This window comes from Grammomys surdaster, unplaced genomic scaffold, assembly GCF_004785775.1.
Source record: "Grammomys surdaster isolate TR1022 unplaced genomic scaffold, NIH_TR_1.0 362, whole genome shotgun sequence".
NCBI lineage: Eukaryota > Metazoa > Chordata > Mammalia > Rodentia > Muridae > Grammomys > Grammomys surdaster.
Genome location: NW_021604781.1, coordinates 1,061,063 through 1,087,538, shown reverse-complemented (window position 1 = coordinate 1,087,538; position 26,476 = coordinate 1,061,063). Strand labels below are relative to the sequence as shown.

Sequence of the window (26,476 nt, the reverse complement as noted above, 5' to 3'; positions counted from 1 at the left end):
AAGGTAGCCCTGGGATTAAATAGAGAGACTGTGGCTAGGAGCACCTGCTGCTCTTCCAAAGCACCCACAGTGGGTGGGGCTCACAACTACATGTAACTCCAGCTCTAAGGGATGAAATGCTCTCTTCTGGTCTCTCAGGGAGTGTGCATGCACACACATACACGCAACTCATTCACACAGACACATATAAAAATATTTTTAAAATATTTAAAAGTAAAGGATAATACTAGCATAAAATATTCAAGCCTCTGAACCCAGACTCACATCAGAAATGGGGAAAGGGGAGTTTTAAAAGTAATAATGACTCAATTAATAGATAAACTGTCTTTTGCTGCCTGACAATTTAAGTCAAAGCTATGTCAATTTAACAATACAGTTATTTGAAATTGAAAACACAAAAAAGTTGCTGGAAGATTTTAACTTAAAGACTTACTAAAATAAAACAGATTTCTTACTATCATTTTGTTTTGTTTTGTTTTGTTCTGAGAGATGGATTCATTATGTATCCAAGGATGGCCTTGTATTCTCTCTGCAGCACAGGCTGGGCTTGAACTGACATCAGCCCTCACACCTCTTCAGGCACTTTTTATGCTTATTCTTTGCGTAATCTTGATCATATATGTTTTAATCTAGTAATCAATATCAGAATAAACTTAAAAATTTCTGAATTTAGAAATCCTCAGTGTCAATTAATAGACACCCCTTTGAGTTATTGATTAATGCAAGATTACTGTTTATAGACTATAAGAATCTAATTCATTAATTTAAAGAGAATGCTTTTAAAATTCAAATTTTAAGCCAAAAGTAGTGGAAGCTTCCCCACTCCTTACACACTCCTCAGCTACTACTGAGCACAGTCCGGGTTTTTATAATTAGTAATGACAGAAATGAACCCGTGTGCTAATACATGCAGTGACCTACACTGTCCCAATTTAACCTAAATTTAAATCCTTAGAGACTTTGTAAAATAATATGCCTAAAAGCAAAACTTATAGGATAAAAAGGAAAATACCATAAAACTCAAGTGAGCTGTCAAATTTTGCAAGATGTCCCCAGAGACTGAGGCACAGAAGACCCATCATCTCAAACATTTACCTCTCCAAGTGCCTGGCCTTCTGCAGTAAGCTTCTTTGTTACATGGTTGGTAGTAAGGCTTAGGTGCTGGGAACCTACTTTGATTGTGCTTCAGACAAGAAGAATTCAGGAGGGTTTAAAATGAAAGGATTTCTGGAGAATCTAAGCAATGTAGACACATTTGGGTCTTTTCTTCACCAAAATATATAAGCTATCCCCAAAGGATATCATTCATTGATGAGCTACATTTTACTTTTTTAAAAAAAGGAGAAAGAAAAAAAGAGGACCTCAGGAACAGGAATATGATAAATCTTGATTATGTTTGTGGTCATATTTGTGTCTATGAAACTAATGATAATACTTCTGCAAGATCTGATATGGGTTTTCTAGGGGGCTTACTAAACTTTAAATTATGATCGTTTTGGAATTTTATTTAAAGCTGCAAAAAGGGGTGGGAAAATAATCATTAAATAATGAACATAAATGAAGAATTAGGTTAAGTATCATACAGCATGTGGTTTAACTTTTCACTTTTAAGATTAATTTATCTTATGTGTAAGGGTGTTTTGTCTGCATTTATGCTATGTGCTCGACATACATGCAGTGCCTGTGATAGTCAGAAGAGGGAACTAGATCCCCTGAACTCGAATTACAGATGGTTGTTAACTGCCATGTAGGTGCTAGGAATCAAACCCAGGACCTCTGCAAAAGTAGCCAGTGCTCTTAACTGCTGAACCATCACTCCAGCTCCATAGAGGTCCTTAAACTGTGGCTCTAATTACAAGGTAAACAATATAAACACATCACCTTATCATCAAATAGTATCAATGGAACTCATTAGAAAAGGCTAGAATAATATTAGACATTGTTCCACCTAATAAATTTTTTGTTCAATCAAACTCAGTTTTGCAAGTAATTCTTAAAACTGGCTTAAAGTATAGTGATTGCCATGTTTCTGGTCATAATAATAACCATGCTGCAGCTAACACACCCCAAGTTAAACTGTATATAAGTCCAAGTTTTCAAACTGCCAATGTTAGGTATCTTAACACCTCTAGCTTCTAGTCTCAACAATAAAAGATACTGAAAAGAAATTTACCTATCTCCTAGGTTAAAAAAAAAAATCCCATGATTCCTACTTTTAAATCACATTAGCTTTTGCATAACTAAAATTAATGTCGACCACAGTACATTTCAATCCTTCAAAATGACCATCCAAAAAATCTCAACATAATCTACTGTGCCTAGAAAATTGAAAACAAAGATTTTTCCTTCTGAAGCATTTTTAAACCCTCAGTACAAATTAAAATTTTATTTAATTAAACATATAATTATTCTCATTTCCTTTAAAACTCCTGACACAAATTTCAAGTTTTAAGGTAAAAATTACCTTAATTGTATTTTTGACAATTACTGAAAATCACATTGAAACATCAGCCCTAGTCTAAATATTTAACCATCAAATCGCATCCCACTTAACTCTACCAGTTTCAAGCCACGAGTGCATATCCTCCCTCTGCAAAAAATTAAATAACCAAGTGCCAAAGATTTACTCAAGACAGCTTATAATCCGTGTGAAAAAAGGGTAATTAGGATTTTTGAGCCACAAATACCCTATGCTGACTGCTCAGGACATACAAATTCCAATTTCTTCATTTTACAGAATTATTCTATGAAGTTTTGTGATAAAATGAAAACAGAGTCAATAAGAATATTGATTAATTGCCAAAAATTGATTCCTTCACAAACCCTGTTTTCACAACAGCAACCCCTTATCATTAGGGGAATTAAAAGTTGCTGAACTCAACAATCCCTCCAGTTAAACAAACAGACCCCTCTTAGAGCTGTCCAACGCTGCCCAAACTATCCATCCTTTAGTCGAATCAGTCAGTTTCATGAATTGTAGGATTTATCTTCAAGTCCAGTGCTGACTCAGAGGGTAGCTTGTTCCCTAGAGAAAACAACCAACAAAAATCAGAACAGCTACTGCTCATAGGCTCTTTCAACACCCAAGTGGAAAGGACATACTTAATGGGTCCAAATAAAAATTAAAAAATAAAAAATAAATAAAAGAGAAAGAGAGACAGACAGAGACAGAGATCAACTTCCTTTCAACTACAGAAGGAGTCAATAACCGAGGGCATCTATATGCCCCGGCAATTGCTTGAAGTATTCACTCCATTACAGCAAGAATATTAAATAGACAACAACATTTATGAGGAAATCTACCACACAGAACCATCTGGTTCCTGAGAGAGAAGGCACTATAAATGGCACATACTACAAAGGCTCCATCTTGTTTGGTTATCTTTAAAAGGCTGCTTTAGAATATTACAGTAGAGAACATTAACCTCTCCATTCCGCAGCAGCGGGCACACCCAGAGTAGCTTTGCTTCAGGGGTGTTCCTTCTTAAGTGCAAGGCTCTATTCTGCAGTTTACTGCTCTCACTCAAGCTGTAAGTTAACAGGCACCCTTCTTCAATTCTGACACTGTGACCTGCCTTCCTTGGCATGTCTAAAACAGAAAGGAGAAAAGGTCTACAAGCAAAGTCCTTGAGCTTCAGAATACAGCTCCACAATGCAAGGCAGCCTTTCCATTCCAATAGTTAGTAGTGTTTATTGCAATACTATGGTACTATGAGTAAGGGAGTCATGGGAAAAGGGAAAAAAAAAAGCCAAAAATGTAAAGAAACCCAGCAGCTCAAACTGATTCCAAAACACTGAAATGACCAGAGAGAATCATAAAATTGACCAACACAGCTTTTCATTTATTATTTTGTGTGGTGGTGGGGGGTATTGCCTACATGTATGTCTGTGTACCATGTGTGTGCTTAGTGCCCTCAGAGGCCAGAAGAGGCTTACAGAAAGAATCCCTGGAACAGGGATTAGAAGCAGTTGTGAGCCAGCACTTGAGTGGTAGGATTAGAACTCATGTCCTTTGGGAAAACAGCAATTGTAACTGCTTAGTTATCTCTACAGGCCATAATTTTTCACTTTTAAAAACTTCATCACTGTTAATAAGTAATCAAGTATGTAAACATACCTTAATCAAAAGTACAGTCCTCATTTCCATGTCATAATCTCAGTGCTGCCTTAGACGTCTGATTTGTGGCAGAAGATATGTTGGTGACTGTATCCTGAAAGCTGTAGTCATTTAAACACAGGTACTCGGCATTTGAGCCAATTTCTTTTTCAGTATTTCATTGAGTCATCATTTTCCCAACTGGTGATGTATATGGAGATGTCTAACAAGCTAAGAGTCCTTTGAGCCAATAAATGGTATCTGTTATGTACGATCCTTGGGAAATGACTTGTCACTCCTGTATTCTGTGATTCAAATGAGGAAGCTCTCCTGTGAAGTGCTAAGACCTCTCAGTGCCCTAACAGGGTATGGTAATTCCCCTCCTATCAGGGAAACAAGCATTCTTTGCCAGTAGTTTTCAAATACTATTTAGTACTTACAGGCTTCTGTAAGTGCTTCAGGACTCTCTCCCAGTGCTCAATTTAAAGTTTTGAGATATTTTCCCGCTATTACATCAACAAAACATAAATGCAGGCCAAAATTAGTTTGCATTTGTATTTTAAAATACTGACACCAATATAACTTATAACTTATTGGTTATTGTCATAACCAATATAACAGTATAACTTGTTCTGAGCTGGGGTATTTTCATGCAGACCACAAATGCTTCAAGGCTTACTCTTGTCAACCATGTACTTTCCATCCACATTGTTGAAACTGTAAGGTAATACTCTGCAGTAACCTTTATCTAAAGGTACAAAGACTCAGAATCAAAGCACACACAACTCATCCATAGACCTATGATGTTCATGTGTCAACCATATGTCAACATAGAAAGGGAGACTGAGGAGTTCCAGAGCAAATGTTATCTCTCACCCACCATCTCAAGCCACTATTCAACAAAATAACCTTAGCTTCATCCTTCTAAGTAACTGTGGTTATTAGTGTAATATATCTGACCCTGTAAATGCCAATTCTGTCTAATTTCAGATCCTGAGGCTATTTACAGACTTGAAGAGAGCGCTGCTTGAAAACCCTTCTGAGCTCTAAGTGCAATTTTGCTTCCCAGGTTCCCAAGGGGCAGAGGTCCAAGTGGCTTTGTGGCCATCTCCTGCTGCAGGTACTCCAGGGTCCCTTCTTAACTCCCTCTCTCCTGCCAGTTCTCACAGTTTTGAAACTTTGGGGGTTTCATATACAGTGTGCCCAACTTTGAGGAATTAAAGGCAAAATTGTTAAAGATATAAAAGAGGGGTGATCATGTACTTTTTGCTTTCCATATCACACAGCCTGTTTTAAAATAACAACTTGAAAGATAAATCAAAAAGAAAAGCCATTGGTATTGTCAAAAAGAACCATCCATATGAACTAAATATTAGCCAGTTAGGGGGAGGGGAAGGCGAAGGCGAAGGGGAAGGGGAAGGGGAAGGGGAAGGGAAAGGGAAAGGGAAAGATGAAGAAAAACAGACAACAGGCAGACTGACTTTGCCTTGGGTATTCCTAAGAATTGGAACTCTTCATGATCAGCACTTAAGGATAATGGCTATTGCAAACAGAGAATCCTACTCCAAGCCTAGCCTATAGCTCAGGACCATGCCTAAATGAGAATGTTTTTAACGAGTCCTGCTGGGCAGTGGTGGTGCACGCCTTTAATCCCAGCACTTGGGAGGCAGAGGCAGGCAGATTTCTGAGTTCAAGGCCAGCCTAGTCTACAGAATGAGCTCCAGGACAGCTAGGGCTACATAGAGAAACCCTGTCTCAGAAAAAAAGAAAAAAAAGAAAAAGAAAAAAAAAGAACAAGTCTTGATGTAAATCAGACTACAGATTTTGTTTGTTTGTTTGTTTGAAAGCTCACTGATAGGTAAAACATTTTAAATTTAGGTTAAACAAAAAAAAAAAAAAGTTCCTAAGTTCTCAACTATGTGGGTTCTTTTGTTGTGTTTGTTTGGTTGGCTGGTTTTGAGACAGGGTTTCTCTATGTAGCCCTGGCTGTCCTCCAACTCAGAGCGCCGTCTACCTCTGTCTCCCAAGTGCTAGATTTAAAGTCATGTGCCACAATGCACAATTCAACTGTATTTAAAAGATCAAATTTAAATTTGATCAGTGGTGGTGGGATTAAAGCAACCTTTAATCTCAGCATTTGGGAGGAAGGCAAATCTCTGAGGTCGAGGCCAGCCTGGTCTACAGAGCAAGTTCCAAGACAGTCAAGGCTACACAGAGAAACTCTGTCTTGAAAAAACAACACACACACACACACTCTGAAACAAACAGTACCCATCCTCTAAAATTTATCTCAAGTATTTTCTTTTCCATGAAACTTTATTACCTGCACATACTTATAAATCAGTAAAATTCAACTTTCTTCAAGCTTCTGACATCTTGAACTTTCCCTCTCTAGAATTAATGGGTCAATAATTAAAGGAATTATGGTCAGGAGTTACGAAAATCTTAAAAATACACATAAAAGTGAATGTCACCAATTTGAGGTTTCAGAGTTAGGTCTTGGATGGGAGAGGGAATCCTGTGCTTGAACGCAGTCATCACAGGTGACTGTTACCCCTGCTCTTGAAAGCTCCCTGGAACTTCCAAGGAAGGACAGACATTGAACAAGATGTAATGTTTACTAATGGTATATGTGTGACTACAGTAATGGATTACAATGACAAAAAGTCCCCAGAAGCACTGAACTTTAAAGGATGAAATACACATAAGACAAGTAGATACAAACTATAGAAGTCTGACGAGTGAGTCACAACATCACAAAAGCAAGGAAGTGAGAACTAGAGTAACAGAAATGGTGTTGAGAGAAAAGGCATTTAACCTTTATCAATGAAAGTAGTCAACAAACTCAATAAACAAGAATTTTCCCAAGATTCCTTAAAAATAGACATTCAGTGCTTATGTGCATGTAACTGTGGAGGTTAGAGGACAACTTAAATAGTCAAGGGTTTACTTTCCGGGGTCAAACTCAGGTCACCAGATTGGCCCCCAAGTTAGCCATGGAGGCATCTTGCCAGAGGCAGAACAATGATAAGCAACGTCCAGAGCAGAGGGAGGTTTACCTGTTTGAATATACAGTCTTTAAGAGCAGAGTGCAGCCTCTAGTGGAACCTATATGATGTAGACATAAGGAGACTCTGTTAGAGAAGGAAGTGGTCCTCAGTGGCTACGTTCTGGACATTACTAGTGGCTACTGGCAACTAGGGGCAGCACTGAAGCTCTCAGTTTCACATCTCCACCCTCTTCATAAAGCTCATGCTGTACACTGTGGCTGGCCCTCACACAGCTTAGTGAGACAGCAACGTGATCCTGAGCTTCTTCCTCCTGCATAGCTTCACGGGCGTGGTCATTCCCACTCTACATCTTTATCAATCCCACAGTCTGCTTCTTAAATTGAGAACTCTCACAGTTTCTCATTGGCACATGTCACACATTGTGGTCTGGGTCATGAGTAAGTTTAGGGATCAGGTGAACACATTTCAATATTCACACTGATAGATATCTTCTACGTGAAAAATGCACAGATAGTATATACAGAGGGGACCTGATGGGACACAGCAAGATGCAGAGATATTTCATCTCACCATTCAGAATGGAAGAGAATTCAAGACTTGTCAATTAGTTCTGGAATTTATAATTTAATATTTTTATAAACACATTTGACTAACAGATCAGAAATTGAATATCCTGGGAACTGCTATAAATTTTCAAGAGTTTTAGTTTGAAAAATATTCAGTAAAGATCCTGTTACAAGGAAAGTTATATGTTCCGATAGTATAAAAAGATCCTCCCCAAAAGAGTCCTAATTCAAATTTAAATGAAATGAATCATAAAGAAAAATAAAAGTTTAAACAGTTCTAAGAAGGAAACGAACAAGACAGTATATCCAATATTGAACCAAAGCGCAGGAGAACTCTGCAGAGACTCTACACCAAGGAACTGTAGAAGGTATGTACAGCCAAACTGAGTGCAGCAGACAAGAGTGGCTGGGTGAAGTGAGGGACAACCAGAAAACAGACTGCAAAGGATGCTGGAAGAATACAGCCTTTAATGACTACTGGGAAGCCACACTTGACTGTCATTTTGGTAAGTATATGAAAAGCCAACTGCAAAGGCAAACCAGTCCAGGTGCTGAAACAGTACACAGGAGGAGGCATGATGGTTTGCTGCTAGGGTGGTATAACGGAAGTACACACGAGTAAACTGTGTGGCAATATATAGCATGAAGGCAGACAAGATTACTACAGATACGAGATGAAAAAGGCAAAAAAGAAACTTCAAATTTCTTGCTCAAGCAATTCTCTAAGAGTGCTGCCAACTGTTTAAAGGGCAGATGAGAAAAGGCTGTATGTAACTCAGACAAGTTAGAACATACCCTTCACAGTAAGGAGAGATTTTCACATTGATAAACTACTTAAAGGAGAAACTGAGACTGGAAATATGAACCACTTAATAGCTTTGCTACCTTTAATTTTTATAACATTAATTATACAAAAAAGAACCTCATAATAATCACACCCAAACCGTGTACTAAAAATATACTAAAGACAATTATAACAAGGAACAAAAAGTACATAGGGGCCGGGCGGTGGTGGTGCACGCCTTTAATCCCAGCACTTAGGAGGCAGAGGCAGGCGGATTTCTGAGTTCAAGGCCAGCCTGGTCTACAGAGTGAGTTCCAGGACAGCCAGAACTACACAGAGAAACCCTGCCTTGAAAAATTAAAACCAAAACCAAAAAAAAAAAAGATTCTGACTGCCAAGCACACTATGTTCTGAGGCCTTGGTTCCTCTTCAGGACTGGCTGCCGAACTGCCCAAAACCCTTTCTATAACAGCCATGTTGAGATGAGCAGAAAACAAATAACGTGCTAAGGTACTGAGTGAGAAATTAAATTCTTAAGATTAGAATGGATGTCAGTCAAGAATGCACTAGTTTTTGTTTATTCGTATGTTTGTTGTTATAAACAGTGTTTTACTCACTACTACTAGAAGGTGGCCTGGAAATCAGAAACCTACCCCAGGCTTCTTGTGAGTTGTTCTGGTGCTGTTTAACTTTTGGTGTTAATTCTGCTTCCTCAAGAGGGACTGCCCCGATGAAGAGTAGATCATGTACTCAGGTGATTTATGTGAATGTTCTCCCCATTTTAACTAGTCAAATGTGATTGGGCAGTGGGAAGGTGGGAAAGATTGGGAAAGGTGGGGCTGGAGGTTTTAGAGAGTGGGGGGGAGAGAGGGGAAGAAGATGGAGGAAGTGGAGGTGGAAAGAAAATGGAACAAAACTACATGGCCCAGAGAAGCCACATGAGGAAGGGGAATAGAGTAGTATAGTGGTAAATCTGCACAATCTAGGCATACAGTTTATAAATATTGTGCTGAGTTGTGTGTTTTACATGAGCCTATTGGGATTAGAGATTTACTCCAATACCTTCTGAAGGCTGGGATTACAACCTTGTACCACCATGCCCAGAAAGAAATTTACATCAGAGGGGGGGGAGAGGAAAGGAGAGAAAGGGAGAGACAGACAGAGACAGCCTTTATATTGAACAAAAGGGGAAAATGATGGTGTGCTGCTCCTTGGTAAACTGCTCAAAGATTAGAGCCATGTTAATTTTCATAGATTTCAATTAGGCCTTTCTAGCACTATTAGTTCAAAGCAGTAATGCCCTCTTACTAAATACTAGTTTAAATTATTAAAGTGGAGATGAAAGAATTCTCTACATAACTGCATATAAAACAAACCCTTCCCTCTTTTGGAGGGAGACATGCTCCCCAACTAACTTCAGTATGTACAACAATTGTACACCAAGATCAAGTCTAAACATCTGCTTAAAAGCTTGTACACAAAGTTGCCCTCTGATATATTATATTACTCATGAATTCAGAATCATTTTTAGTAGTTATATATGAGAAGCAAAAAACACTTGCACTTGAGCTAACTTCAACTTCCCCAAATTTTCAACATTTAAAATATTGGGGATGTGCTGATATTTCTTTTAATAATACTTAATTTAATGTCATGAAATCTAAGTTTGTGTTGACTAAATCATTCTTCACAACACAAAGCAGTCTCCTCTGTGTGGTGAGGGAGATCTATGCATATGTGTATGAGCTGTGTGTACCCATGCAGAGAGGTGAGCACCGGGCGTTTTCCTCAATTGTTCACTACTGTGTCTATTATGACAGGGTTCTCACTGAACTCACCAAATGGATAGACAAACTGGGCTGCAAGCCAGAGGATCGTCCTGTCTTTGTCTCCCAGTGCTAGGATTACAGGAGCTTGTAATCATACCCAGGGTTTAATGAGTGCTAAGAATCCTAACTCAGATGTTAACTTTATCCACTGAGTCCGAACTCCGGCCCAAACACAAATGTTTTTGTATTTCAAATGTATTCTTTTCATAGAAATAAAGACAGAAAACTCAAGAGCTCTCACAATGGAGAGATTAGGTAGCTATCAGAAAGAAGATGTGTGCTTCGAAGACCATCAAAAACCAGCATCACCTTTACTCTGATTTTATAACATCCTGAGGTGGCTCTCAAGAAACAGATATAGAGACACAAAATCTACAACATAAGAAAATACATAAATCACAGAATACTTCTCATTTATAGAAGAAAAAAAAACACAATCCCAAGAATGAAGGTATCACAGGAAACAATATACTTGAGAAAAATCTCCAAAATTTGAACACTTTAGAAGAGATTAAAATGAATAACTTTTATCTAGAGAGATGGCCTTGCTGTTTAGTTAGCTATCCTGGAACTGGTAATCCTCCTGAGTTAGCCTCCCAGGAGCTAGACTTACAAAAGCATGAATCACCAAACTCAGTGCAAAACCAACTGTTAAATAACAAGTTGGGAGTGAGGATGTAACTTAGTGGATGAATAGTACTTTAATTCAATTTAAGATTTATTTTAACACTGTTAATTTAAGAAAAGGCCTGCAATAAGGGTGTGGGTATACCATGGGTGCACAAGCAGAGTTCAGAGGATACTTGTGGGTGGCTGTTTTCTCCTTCCACCAAGTAAGCACCAGGTATCAAATTAAGGTTGTCGGGTTTGGTACCAAGCCCCTTTACCTACTGAGCCATCTTGCCAGACCAGAAATAACTTTTTACAAAATGTAAATAATTTTCTATTGTTAAGCCACACAAAATCTTGATTCACAACAGAACAGTGCTGGATCCAGACTTTCCAGGGATTGTGGTATCTGATTATATTCTTATTTTGAAAACCTTTAATAGTCAAATAAGCAGCTTTCAATTAATCAGTAAATCAAGAACTAAAAACTATGAAATGAGACCATAAAGACAAACTTTGTTGGGGGCTGGAGAGATGGGTCAGTACTTTAAGAGCATTGGGTGTTCTTCCAGAAGCCCTGAGTTCAATTCCCAGCAACCACATGGTGGCTCACAACCATCTGTAATGAGATCTGATGCCCTCCTCTGGTGTGTAGGCATACATGCAGGCAGAACACTGTATACATAATAAACAAACAGATGACAGATGTAATGACATATGCCTACAATGCCAGCACTTGGGAGGAGGCGGCAGGAGGACTATTGTAAGACTGAGAGGTACATATCAAGATCGCTGTGCCTTGGGGGAGAAGAGGCAAGGGTGTCTTTCACCATTGGGAGCAAATACAAAGAAAAACTGTAAGATGTTCCATATTAATCAGGTATAACTATTTACTAATCTTCATGATATCATATAAAAAAGTGGTATTTCTGGAAGGCATAGGCAGGTGGGTCTCTGTGAATTTGTGGCCAGCCTGGTAACAAAGCAAGGTCCAGAACAGCCAAGACTACAGAGAAACCCTGTCTCAACAAACGAACGAACGAACAAAATGAAACAACACCAAACAAATACTCCCCCCCCAAAAAGTGGTATTTGTTTCTACACACTTTCTCAGACCTTTATTAACTTTTCCTAAACTGTCAAAACCAAACACAAACAAAATCCTTTCTTAGAAGATATGGGATTGTGGCCAAAATAAGTGCAAATTCAACCTATGTCTGGTTTTCCTGTTAATAACTAGAGAACTTTTAAAGCTGGTTTATATTAATCATACTTCCCTTTGGTTAAACTGCATCAATGACAGACAAGATACATGGACATTAGAAACATCCATGTATGAATTCATAAAATGATTATGACACCTAAAGCTTCCTCTCATACTGACCAACTAAAGTTTTATATTGTCCACTCATAGCATAGACTGACTGCAGTTTTATCAGGCATGTACTTTTCAGTGATTTAGGGTGGAGACTACCATCCATGATTACTTTCATTTCTACCTCTCCATAGACTCATCTTCCCTTTGACCTACTTCAACCCTGCCTCTATAAACAGCAGAATTTCCAGACGAGCTGTAATTAATTTAACCTTCACCCTTATAATATCGATTGTGTATAAGACATAGAAATTAAAGCCCTAAGAGTTTGTGTAACTCACCCACCTTGCTCACTGTCCCATATGATCTTTACCTTTCTTTTGCCTCTAATGTTTGAAGAAAACAGAAAAGTGACCTGGGTGTCTCCAAACTTGCCCAAAGACCGGAGATGACAGGTTCTTCTGTGGCTTTTGACTGGTAGTGATCTCTTAAACCACAGCATTTAGATTACCTCAACAGAACATCAGAACAGAGTGGGGTGCTTGCTTCAGCAGAACTCCTAAAACTAGACTATACAGCAAAGATGGGTACAGCATGACGTAAGTGTGATAAACCAGCCTCAGCAACATGGGCATGCCAGTGTTTTCTCTCACAAGCTGAACCTAGAGTTTTCAAGTATAGAGAGAGAGTGAGTGACTTGGGGAAAAGGACAGAAAAGGCAAGAGAAGTTGTAGGACAGATCTCAAGCCCGGGTCGAGCGCCTGCGCGCAGATGTCAGGGCGGTTTCGGGAGCCATGACCTCGGTGGCCGCACCGCACTCTCTGATACAGGCGGCTACAGAGTCCCGAGAGCTGAGACGCTGCGCGCCAGATGAGATGCTGGGGCTCGAACAAAAGCGGGCGGAGAACATCCAGCGAGAGCGCGACAGCGTGCTGAGGCGCTCTGGAAACCTCGACTCTCAGGAGAAAGTGTCCGGCGGCTCGCTAACTTTCTCCCACTCCCGCCCTTCCGCGTGGGTTTTGGCTTACATAATGAATCCAAGATTTCACGAGACATGTGGAGTTGAACACGTCCAGACTTATTGTCACGGCGACAGTGGGTTTAGATGATAAAACGCTCTCCCGAAGCATGTTGGAAGGTGTTCATTTTTATATTGGAAGAGGGCGGGGCTTAGCCCCGTGACCTAGCGAGGGCTCTATGTTAGGTCTCTGGGTTTTGGGGGCGTGGCCAAATTACAGTCCCACAAGAAGTGACAAACTTACCCTATTACTTTGTGTGCTAGTGTGTGTATAAAAATAAAAAGATTTAGTGTTAAAATGAGCACATGAAAGGCTGGATACTACATTAATTTTTGGAAGCAAAAAAAACCAAACAAACAAACCCTTTTTTTCCCCCTTCTCAGTTCACTTAGGGCTAGATCAGTTACTGTAGCTGCTTTGATAGCCTTTTATTAGCAAAAAAAAAAGGGGGGTAGAGAAGTATGTTACAAAATTAAAATACAGATTCAAAATACATAAATAATACTCCAAAGTTTTTTTTTTATATATATTTTTTTAATTTCTTTTTTTTTTTGAACATGAAATGCTTTTTTATAGCATGTTTTACAAGGGGAGGGGGTAAGAGGGTCCAGGTGGTGGAAAAGTACAAAATCTTCTTGGCCTGTGCCTTGAAACATGTCATGGTCTATATGGTACACTGCCTTGAATTATGATCTACCTGCAGTTCTTCAGAAGATATGGTACACTGCTTGAGTTATGGTCTCCCTGCTATTCTTAAGAAGACATGGTACTCTGTTTTGAGTCTATCTGCAGTTGCTAAGCAGGATCTTGCAGCTGCCAAGCTTCAGAGGACATTATGCAGGTGGGGAAAGGTAGGGGGTAAGGGTAAGGGCGAGGGTCCTGGCTTCTGGCATCTCCCCCTTCTCTGTTTAGTTAGAGAAGGCGTCTTATGTTCAATCCCAACTATGTGAGTTTTGAATTTGGATGTCTAATTATGGGGGGTCTTAGACAAGTTCACAACCCCAAAACACTGATGTGAGACAAGTCACATCGATGGTCGAAGGCTTTAGGCTGTCGACGATGGGCAACGTCAAGGGACTCTGATGTGGGTGAAAGGAGGGTGAGAGCCCTGTCTTAGGCCATGTAGGCTGCATCCACTCCCAGCACCACGCACTCCTTTTCGGCTGCATTGGGTGGGCCCCTGGGAAGTGGACCTACAATAATCCCGTCATTGGGCTAACTCACAGCCATCCTAGTCTCTTGTATATGTTCAAGTTACCAACCATTTGTCAGTTTGGGGTGTAATATTGTCATAAAGGAAGGCTCCCCAATGTTAGCGGCCATATCAAGGGTGGCCTTGGTTTAGGAAAAAGCCAATTTTTGTTGTGGTGATCAAGAGGCCAAGCTCTCTAGCGAGAGAAATGAGGGCAAAGCCAGGCATACCAGGTACCCTTCTGGAGGGCGTGGAAGTCTAGGGGTCGACCATAGGGGGAGGCAGGGGAGCTGACAGCTGTGTCAGTCTCCTGCGGAGTCACTTCTGGATCCTCTGCAATTTTCAGCTGATGGTAATGAACTTCAACTGCCTTCTTGATGGCAGCATCAACCTGGTTCCGTGGACGACTACTCCAAAGTTTTTAATTGTTAATACTTTGCATCTAAAGAGACAGAAGTGTAGCACAACTACTTAAGTAGTGTAGATCCTGACTGGAGAGAGGCCACAGGAAAAAGCCCCAGGGTTCCCACTCATGGTCTACTCACGCAGCTTCTGGCTGACTAGAGAGATGTTGAAAAGAGATTTGAAAGCCTGCCCTCAACTATTTTATAACCAAGAAATGCACTTCTGTTCTATGTAGTCTCTGTATCTGGGGATGTGTCTCTGCAGCTTAACCCACACTACTGCACACACTGTGAAGCAAGATGACAGAGCAGTTACTTGAAGGATCATCTCCATCCTACTGATCTACATAGTTGTTTCAACAGCACATGGGCATACTGCCCCACCCACAACAAGTGACCACTACTAGTGAAAGTTATTTATAAAATTTGGGGGGGGGCACGGTTCGTCCAGGGGGTAATCTCATTTTAGTAATGTCAGTGTGTACAAGATTCATGACCAAATAATCTAGAAGTAAATGCTCAGCGTAACCATTTAGCCCACATCAGAGGTGTTGTTAGGATTCTTCACTGAATGTTCATGTATAGTAGCAACAAGAAAGGGCTAAGTCTGTAATTCTTTCACTAAGACCCTTTACATGTACCCTATCCTCTAAGACAACTATATGCACATCTAAAAGACAAAAGGAGTAACAAAAATAACTCTAATAATCAAGCTAAGATTGAAATTATAACTGAACAACAGAAAGAGCTACAACCATTCAGATGACTCGTGCAGAGTGAGGCCTGCCTCTAACTACACAAGCAATCACAGCAGCAACTGTGCTCTGCGTCCTCTCTCCACTGGGTAGCTACACAATAAGCTGAAAGTGACAAGAAATGATGACGCCTGGAGCTGTAAACCTATTTGATTTGAAGCAAGGAGAAGGAATGACTCTTATCTCTCGACACTCAGACACACCTAAGACTCACAAATGACCTAGGCTTTTGTTAACATATGTTCTCTCTGCCTCTCAGTTCAGTCAGAACCAGTAGAGTACACTAATGCAGCAGGTTCTTGCCAAGACAGAACTCCCTTAATGTCCACCTATAAAACAAAGGTAGACTGGGTAGGATTTTTTATTTCCACACAAGTATAGCATGGAAGATCACAGGGCATTAAAATCCTTTTCTAATCTAATGGAAGAATCACTCTCCTGTTTTTGCTATTTCTCTTCATAGTCTTTATTTCTATAATTGTTTTCTACACCTTGAATGTCACTGAACAATACCATTTCAGATTTTAAACTGTCTTCATACAGAAACAAAGTAGTATATGGAAGGCCATAGGGCTACTTTGGTAGAACTGTCCAGGTTTCAAATGTGTCAAGTCATATTCATTCTCAGTAATACAATCTTATTGTTACTACAGAAGCTTTGCTATAGATGTACGTCACTGAAGTTGCCAATTATCATTGAAGGAAACCTACCCCTTCCCATCCAGGCCCTCCCCTCAGCTCAGAGACATGAGATTTAATATAATGCAATGCACACTGGAAAACCACAACTGAAACTCTTAAGTCTAACAGGCAAATTAACCAGGGACTTCCCCAGCCAGTAGAATGTTATCTACTAGTAGCTAGTTAAGCCTTACCTGACATGACTCCAAGCCAGCTGCAGCAGCCTCATCCCCCTCTGCGCCAAAAACGTCTTGCCTCAGTTTCCTGAAATTCCCAAGTAGGACAGGAATACAACCAGATGGCATCCCCAACCTGGGTATGGTCTAGAGTTCCTCTGCCAGCAACCTTCCCCGGGATACCAGCCTGTGTCTGTACCTGCATTCATGCAGCAGCCCCCTTTTGGACCAGCTCAACATTAGAGGACAGCAAAATGTTCCTCTGCTCAGAAACTCTGAAGGCCTTGATCTTAACAGTAAAATAATTGTTAACTTTTAAAATTTGTTTCTAATTAAATAAAATAATACTCAAACTAGAGAACCTTAAAAGATTTGGAAAATTATGCTGAACATACCTGAAAAACAAAGCAGTTACAAAAAGATGGACACATGCAACTTTAAAATAATACTTAACAAATCCTTTAAAGCTGCTTATAGGAATGATCAGTACCTCACCACAGACTTCTAGTTCTGATGCTGTCAAACCTTTCTTGAGATTCATTTGTTTGACTTATTCAACTATATAAACTAAACATTAATTCTTAAATGTTCTTCAAAAATGCTTATTGAATATTAAAATTCACTGTATTCAAGAAATGAGTACCAGCTAAGAAATTATTTCCCAATTAAAAAAAAAATCAGGGCTTTTTTTTTTTTTTAGTAAGCTTCATTAAGCATTGCAAATACTTAAATGGGTAGATTAGAAATAAAATAAATAACCTGGTCCTTTCATAGGGATCTGAAACTTGTAATATTCTTTGGAAATCTAGATTAATATCTAAAATAACTATAGTACTTTAATCAAGAATGATCTCTATAGCCGGGCGGTGGTGGTGCACGCCTTTGATCCCAGCACTTGGGAGGAAGAGGCAGGCGGATTTCTGAGTTCGAGGGCAGCCTGGTCTACAGAGTGAGTTCCAGGACAGCCAGAGCTACACAGAGAAACCCTGTCTCAAAAAAAAAAAAAAAAAAAACCAACAAAAACAAATAAACAAAAAAAAATCTCTATTAATAGAAATATAAAAACAATTCAGAGAAATTAATTCAGACTAAAATTTAAAAATAAATTTGTGGTAGAATTACTTAAGAATTTAATAGAATCCATTTTAGGGTAGCCTTGAAAAACAATTACAAGGAAATGTGTTTAGAGTTCTCTCCTGCTCAACATGATCACGTTTAGAACTTATCAATCTATGACTTGGCAATAGTACATTCTTAACGGATACAAGACAATTAAGGTTGTGGCCTCTGAACTTTCATGCTCTAACTCAGAGATTTTAACCTATACATTTTGTCAATTTAATTATTTTTCCTGGTTTACCCTCCCTCTTACCTTTTAAATAACAGATCAGTTTTATGGATATATATACACACATACATACACAAACTAATGTAAGGAAAGTAATTAAAACTGTGTGGAAAACACTTTAAGAGCATCTGACAACGGATCAGGTAGTAGTAGCAGTTGATGAGTGATAGCCAAGTACAGCACAGTTCAACACAACCAACCATTTCTGCTCTCATTCCTCCCGTTGACATGTGAGCTGAGCTGCCTCGGTTAACCACCAATGCAGTCCATACACTCCAAGCAATGTAAGCAGAGATTTCACAACTTGTCAGAAATGGCTGCTGTAGACAAGCACTATGAAAACTTGCTTCCGTCTACTCAGATGCCTGTGTCAGATTGCAAAAGAAGTCAAATGTTCTACAATTTAGATGAATTAAATCTCTTCCCTTCCTTGGCTCTGACAGAACACACAGACCTAATCAACTATACAACTTTATTTTTTTTAGCACAGACGGGATCTTCTGACCCAAACCCTTAAAAGGCATTAAGGTCTGTAATGTCCACATTTAGAATTTTCTCAGCATTAATGAGCAAGAACGATGAATCAGTTCATGTCCCCATCTCTTCCTCTTCACTTCTCTCTCTCCTACACTCTCCCCAAGAGCAGAGTAATAACAGCAGTATTAGCAGTTCCACTCATCTGGCACCAGTACTTCTGAGACTATGCGATGAACATTGATTGACACTTTCTCAGAACACTGAATACCTCGTTTCCTTCAGTTCATGAGAATCGTGGTGGAGTTAAGTATACGGCTTAGTGACAGCATACTTGCCTAGCACATATAAGCCTTTGGGTTTGAGCCCCACTCATGTAAAAACATGCATGCAAAAAACCTAAAATAAAATTGGTAATAAATGAGTATCATTTATAATGCTTACCACAGTAATTATTCTTTTTCTTACATTAAGCATATAAAATTTACCATATGATATACTGACTAATCAATCCAAAAGCCTGAAGGAATGGATGTTTGGAAAATGCTCATCACTCTTTTTCTTATTTATACATTAATAGCCATCTTGTCAAACTCAAGAATTCTTTCATTAAGCAGAGCAAGGTGTTCAGTCCCTGAGTCGCATGTGCACATGTCACACACCACATGAGAATGAAGAACACTACCCAGAAATGTATGCTGCTTCTATTACTCTCATCACTTTTAAACATGCTGTGGTTATGTCAATTTGTTAATAGCTAATTCAAGTATGCTAATTCTTAGTTTATTAAGTCTATTATAAAATCAAAACAGCATTAGGAAAAAGTGTGACTTTTAAAAGTCAGCAAATAGTTTTCATGCTTAAAATAAATTATTTTCGTGGCATGAAAGCATTAAACTATCTTTTTATAAACTTAGCACCTTCAAAACTTCCTAAAAACCAGATTAGGAAAGGCTTTGCTAAGAGACCACTCTCTAGACCAGCTATATAAAAGTATTCTTATTAGACTGTGCTTGAAAAGTCAATTCTGAGAAAGGTGTTAACTAGTGAGTCTTAATTTTTGAAAGGCTATGAACCTCTCATAATAAAAACCTGTGACCAGAGGAAAATGTCTACTTACAAATAAAAACTATGAATAACTGTAGGGATTCTGAAAGCCCAAGCTAATCCTCATTCCTTACATTTGTAAACCACAACCCAGGACACTAAAATTCCAGCTCATGCTCATAGGTTCAGTGTGGACACAACAACGAAGACGTCAGATATTGGATTACAACCTAATAAACACTTTCCCGAGCCTTAAAAATATATTTGTGGGGGAAAAATAATAGAATTGAAGGGTTTTTAAAATGATGTTCTGAAAGAAAAGCACACTCAGTTTTTCTTTTCTCATCTCAAGAATTAAGTTATTAACAAGGTGGTAGGAGAAGGCAAAGTGTTACTAAATGTGCTTTGCCATCTCAGCACTTCTGGGAAGTATCTAGCTCAGACGACTATCATCCCAACAAGCACTCCTAACACAATGGCTGCTAAAGTCCAAGAATTTATATTGGTTATGATACCCTGACCTATGACCAATAGCCCCAGAGAAAATGGTTATGTCATTAATAGGAAGAAGAGTGACTAGTCCAACGTAATTATGCAGGACAGTAAGTTAAAATTAACTCACCCTAGAGGCTCTGGTCTAACCTTTTGTAACTAACTGCAATTAGATGTCATCTACAAAGTTTGTGCTTGAGAACTGCTATTTGGGTTATTAAAGGAAAAAATACCCATAATGCTTTAAATAACTGTGAGACTTTGCGAGGGGCTGTAGACTGGCCACAGCTGCACCAACGCTACTCACTATGGAACCTCTAAAACTGTGCCTACAAGTTACTAGAAAGCTTCAATAGCATGAAGTGGTTGGGGACCTTTTATAAGCCAAATGCTTTCAAATTTTAAATTCCTTGTAATAATCTCACCTCCTAATTTAAAACTGGTACTGCACCCACAGCCCTAGCACATGTGGAGCCTGAATTCCTTACAAGGGCAACCCTCAAGTAGTCTCATCGACTACGCACATACAGTATTTATTTCTGATACAAGGCATTAACTAAGAAAATGTTCTATGACTGGCTCATTACTGTTGATTCTTTATCAAAACATAATGGTAATTTATGAAGCTACACAGAAGCACAGAAACCACTTTTAAGAATTTCTTGATGAATACCTGACTGATATTATAGATTATGCTTTTGTAAAGGATGTGGACCCACCTCATGGGGAGGTGTATATACACTTTTACACTACCAGACATTCAGTTCTGACACCACATTCCAGGGCAGAGAATGTTTGCTAACTGAACTGCAAAGTCCCACAGGAGAAGCCATGGGAAGGAACCAAATGGAAGGAGCGGTGGCAAGGAAGTGGGCAAGCGTGGGAAAAGTAAGAAAGGGGGCGCGGAGCTAATAACAACCCTGGCAACACAAGCTTGCTATTCCAGCTCTGAGTTACTCCATGCTGAGAGACTAAGACAGATGCTCTTTATTGCAAAATGAATCATTCAAGTATACAATTTCAGTTCTAATAAAATAAAAAACCAAAACCAACCAACCAAACAAACAAAAATCCCACAATGCTTACAGATCTGATACCTGAAACTCACTAGAAAGTTACTCAACTTACCTGGTGCTAATCCAGCAGCAGCAGGACTTCCCATGGATGGGTGAGAGAAAACTTGAGAGAAGGCAGACATATTTGACTGGGACACGTTACTCAGCCTGGAGGTTGATCCTCCTTTAGGTATAAACTCGCTTGCAGTAGGATTTGGTGTCTATTTGAAAATCAAATATAGGAAGTTAACACACTTTTGGCCCCCAAAAAGACATTTGACCCTACTAGGTATTACTCTTCAGTATTTTACTCACTAAAAACTTTTACACAAAGAGTTTAAGCCTTTTAGTTTCAATATTTAGTATAATTAACTTTCTTAGAAATCTAATAATCAAATCTGAGGTAAAAATTTGTGTGTAAAGAATTTAAACCTCCATAAAACGTAAAATGTGCATGCATCATTTCTAAGTTCATCCTTATATATACATTTTTGAGAACTGGAGGTTGAGGCTACTTCAAAACTGAGCAACAACTTTCAAACTTCTAACTTTAAACCACTTCCCAGGATAAGGATCAAAAGTGCCTTTCTTTCTAAATTAATCACTTCCTTTACTGTAGGAACAAACATTTCCCCAATATGATATTATGCAAAGTCAAGAAAACACTTAAGGCAAACCTAAGAAGCAAGGGACAAGAAAAACACAATGACAAATGTAAAGGCCCTGCCATGTGGCTTCACAGTGCCTCCACAGCACTTGCCACAGAGATTACGCATGGGCAATCCTTTCAGTGCACTCCCATACAACTGCTTACATAGTCACTTTTGGCTTTAAGGACTACTAAAAATTATGACACTACGTATTAAGTTCATAAAGCCTGTTTCTGTCCGCTTGGAATTCTCACAAGATAGAAAATAAAAAGATGAACTAATTATTTTAAAGCCTACCACAACTTCCTTATTTGATATGAATAATCTAAGAGTTCAAAGTACTAAATCAGAAAGGGAATAAGCCACAGGCTAAACAAATTACAAACATTAAAATAATGTTACTGGTAACTAAACTTCACTTCACCTAACTTAACTTGAGCTAACCTTAAGTTAGCTTACTGTGACCATCATGAAGTACCCAGTGAAGTACTTCCCATGCCATGGCTAAGAACTGAAATTCTGAAAGGAATAGCCGGACCTAGTCCAAAATATGTTTTCCAGAAAATTCCCTTTTTAATCACACGAAGGTATTAAGGAGAGAAAAATCTCCAAATACTGAAGTTTCCAAAAATAGTGGCGTATTCATGAAGAGGATGGACCAAACTTCTTGAACAGAAAGCAAGCCAGTGAGAGTTGGTGGTGCAGAGCCTCCAAGTCACAGGAGGCAAATGATAACTAAGAGGCATCAAGCATGGCAGCCCCAGTCTGCATCAGTCAATCCTAAATCTAGTTTAAAAAGGAGGAGCAAAAGAAAAGCTACCTGACATCTTATGTAAGAGTCCAAAATGCACCAGACATAATGATGCATGCCTTTAATCCCAGCACTCAGGAGGCAGAGGAAGGTAAATCTTGAGTTTGAGACTACCCTGCTCTACAGAGAGAATTACAAGATAGCCAAGGCTATACAAAGAAACATCCTGTCTCGAAAAACCAAAGTGAGAGGGAAAAAAGTACAAATGCCTAGGAAAAATGGCAACTTCAAGATTACAAATTGTTGGAGAGACAACAAAATTAGATAGGGAAAATCATATATTTAGTATATTCCTAAAAAATAAAAACCACCTTCTCTATTATGCTGTAATTATACTGATTGAAATAGACTACCAGGTTTCAAAGTTGAGTTTCTCCAATTTAAATCCATTTTTACTTCTTTCTAAACCCTGTATTTTCTGTATATGTTGGAAGAAGGAGGTGTTTGTGTTTGTTGTTCTTATGAGAGTGAATGCGCCCATGTGGCATCAGAAGTCAATATCTGCTGTTTGACTCTGTCAGTCACACCTTATTTTTAAAATGGCTTCTCACTGGACCTAGGATTCACTGACACAAGCTGAATGGGCGGGCCAGTAAGCCTCAGGAATCCTATTATTCTAGAACCCTTGTAATGGGATTACAAAAGCCTGTCATTACCCCTGGCCATTACGTGGGAGCTGAGGATCCTGTGCTTACATAGCAAGGACTTCACCAACCAAGCTATCCCCCAGTCTATTTTTAAGGATCTCTATAAAAAACAAAATGGAGAGGGTTCATTGTGCTTACAATAGTCAATCATCTATCAAAGGGCCCCAAACTCATTACAACAGAAGTTATTAAAATTAATGTAACTTAAAGTTAACATACTAAACTGCAACCATCAACCACCGAAACCAAAAGCCCACTCACTGTTAAACAGGTGAAAAGATCCTAAAATCTTTCCTGTTTCTCCTCTTAAGTAGGTGGCTTGTGAGTTTAACTGTGAGCATTTGAGCTCAGAAATAAACAAACTTGAAAGAATATAGGAATAAGCACATGGGAGCTACTGACATCATGTTAGACAGGGCAGAAAAGTATCATGTCCTTTATCACTAATTCATACGAGTCTCATGACAAAGCTCAGGAAGTCAGTCAATATAATAAAAGGATACATTCAGGATAGTGAAAATGTGGCACTTAGACACAATAGAACTGCATAGCTTTAGTAAAGGAAAAAAAAAATCAGGAAATCTGAAAGTAAATGGATGGAATTTCAAAGAATTAATTATACTGTCTGAGGTAACCCCAAATCAGAAAGATAAAGGCTGCAAGCTCTTGCCCATAAGTGGGTCCTAACATGAGATCAGTGCTTAACTTGGAAACCAGGAAACTAGGAAGGGGCCATTGGGAGTATGAGGAGAGTAGAAAGATTTTAAAGGAGATGGGATAATAAGAATATGGGTGCTATAAAGCAGAAAAGGTGTGAGGGGAGAGGGATGAGAAGACAGGAGACACGAAGGTGAGGAAGCAATAACTAACACTAAATAGGTGGGGAAAATAGATGTGGAAGCCTATTTTACAGACTTTTAGAGATGCATTCTCCTCTCTCTCTCTCTCTCTCTCTCTCTCTCTCTCTCTCTCTCTCACACACACACACACACACACACACACACACACACACACACACACTCTCTGCCCCTTGACCGCTCACCAGAAGTTAAGTCCCTATTGCTGAAGACAGCACACATTTTGGTCACAGGTCAAGCTAGTACTGACCTAGAAGGTAGCATGTAGGCTGCTGGGGAAGAAACATCATCCGAAGTTTTACCCCACAAAGGATCCTGCATGTTATAACAACTACTAGCCTGGAAAGATATGTGCATGAGTACATCAGCAGAGTAGCATGAATGTTGTGGAATAATTGCTTTCTAATTGGCTATATGGCCCACTCCCCCAGGAGAAGATCCATGCTAGGTACTGTAGGTCTATCTGGGGCTTATAGTCCCCAGAGGTGACCTTATTATCTTGATACAGTATCAAACTACTCTGTAAATGAGTATCTCTAGCTGCAGATTAGTGATGCACTCAGTCCTACATCTCTTTGTAGTACATGTAATGTAATTAACACATAAACTCAGAACTGGACCAAGTGCAGCAAAACAGTGGTGGTGGGGCGCTCAGCCATAAGCGAGAAGTCTACTTCACACCATCTCCTCCTCATCTGGGGTCAAGAGCAGGGGATGAAGAAGACTGGGGAGAAACAGTGTCTTCTAGACAAGACAGAACCAACTCAAGACTCACTCAGGACCTCACCGTAGCTGTGGTGACCTACAAGACCAAGTCATTCAACATTCCAACAGAAGGGGTTCACAAGCCCCCACCTCTGGCTGAGGACCTATGGAGAGCCGATGGCTGCTGGAAGAGGACAAGTCTACTTTTCTTTAGAAATGGGCTTCAATGAATTGCCCAACACCCATTTGTATATGGGCAGCAAAAAACTGGACTCAGTGAATTATTAAAAAAAAATAAAGGACACTGAGATGTAACTGTCTTGGAGAGGGGCTCAGGAGTTGAAAAGAGATTAGAGGGTTGTATTCATGATGAAATCATCATAGAATAAATTTTATAATAACATTTTAAAAAAGATTTCATTCTTTTTTTAAAGATATACTACTTAGGTCTATTTAGAATATATGAAGTTTCTTCTTTTATGTATTACGGGCAAATCTATAAGTAAAAACAGCTAACCCTTTTTGTATTAAAGTAATCACAACCAGGTGGTAGTGGTTCACACCTTTAATCCCAGCACTTGGGAGACAGTGGCTGCTGGAGTGGATCTCTGAGTTGGAGCCACCCTGATGTTCAGTGAGTTCTAGGATAGCCAGGGCTACAGAGAGAAACACTGTCTCAAACAAACAGACAAACAAACAAAACAAAATAACCAAATGGGGTAGGCCTGGAGGGGGGGGGGATAATTACAAAGTCCATTTCTAGGTAGGTATGGTGGCATGAACACTATTAGCCTGAAGTCAACTGCTCTACAGAGCTAGTTTCAGGCCAGGCATGAGTATATAGTGAGAATCTATCTTACATACTAAACCTAATTCTTTAATAAATCTAAATAATTTTGTGTCTGTCATTCAGGTATCATCCATTTCATCTCGTTAAATTCCCCCCGCCCCGTGTGTGTGTGTGTGTGTGTGTGTGTGTGTGTCTATATCTCAATGTAAAAAAAGCAGTATGCCTCACACATCCACATTTGTCTTTTGTTTTTAACTGTGTGTGAGTAGGTGGAGAATGTGACATCAGAATGAGTACCAGCAGAGGCCAGAACATCAGATTCTAGAGTCAGAATTACAGGTGGCTGTGGGCTGCCCTACATGGGTACTGGTACTTGTACCTTAGCACTTTACAAAAGCAGTAAGTGCTCTTAATCACTGAGGCATCTTTCCAACCCTGCTCCTCCCCCCAATTTTCTTTTTCCTATTCATTTCTGCTCTGAGTTTCCTTTCTTTGGGTGTGACTTACCATTTTGTTCCTAGTTTTAAGGCTGAAGCTACAATCATTTATTGTAAAAACTCATCTTTCCTAACAGAGACATTTGCTTTAGTAAACTCCCCAATTATTACCAGCTTAGTAGCATCCTGTATCTTTTGATGTATGTCTATTCAGTTTGAAACATTGTCCAATTTCTTTTTATTTCTTCTCTGACCCCTAATTAATTAAAAGTATGTCACTGATTTCTAATTCCACTATGGTCAAACCATATTACATGTACATATATACATGTACTTAACTGTCGTCAGGCAGAATGTTCTGTAAGTACTAATTAGGTCAACTTGGTTTTTAAGAGTTGTTTAACTCCCTTGTCTCCCACCGCCTTCTTATAAAACGAGAAAACAGCCTTAATATCCATATCGTTATCTGTTTCTCCTTGCAATTCTATCAGCCTTTGTCATCTGTTATTAGCTAAATCAACAAGAATGACATCTTCATCCTCTTAACAGCTAAACGGTACACTGCACTGCACCTCTTGGTATTATAACCTTTAGCCCTGTTATTTTATGCTCCAAAGTCTATCTTGTACCACATAATGTATAAATGTCCTAGATTTCTTTTGAGCAGGATACTCAATCTTCTAACATATGTCTAATGTAGGTCTCTTTTTGTTTGTATGTCTATGC

General features: G+C 39.1%; 1 protein-coding gene across 6 annotated transcripts in view; it reads right to left on the bottom strand.

Moving 5' to 3' along the window:
* Window positions 1-26,476, bottom strand: part of Pan3 (poly(A) specific ribonuclease subunit PAN3) — a 120,161-nt gene that overhangs the window by 41,425 nt on the left and 52,260 nt on the right. For 5 of the 6 annotated variants that reach the window (XM_028779838.1, XM_028779839.1, XM_028779842.1 and 2 more), the window contains one exon: window positions 20,927-21,074. In XM_028779838.1, coding sequence (XP_028635671.1) covers window positions 20,927-21,074 — 148 coding nt within the window. Of the gene's footprint in view, window positions 1-2,907; window positions 3,072-20,926; window positions 21,075-26,476 lie in introns of those variants that run through there. The other variant, XM_028779843.1, reaches the window with a different exon arrangement.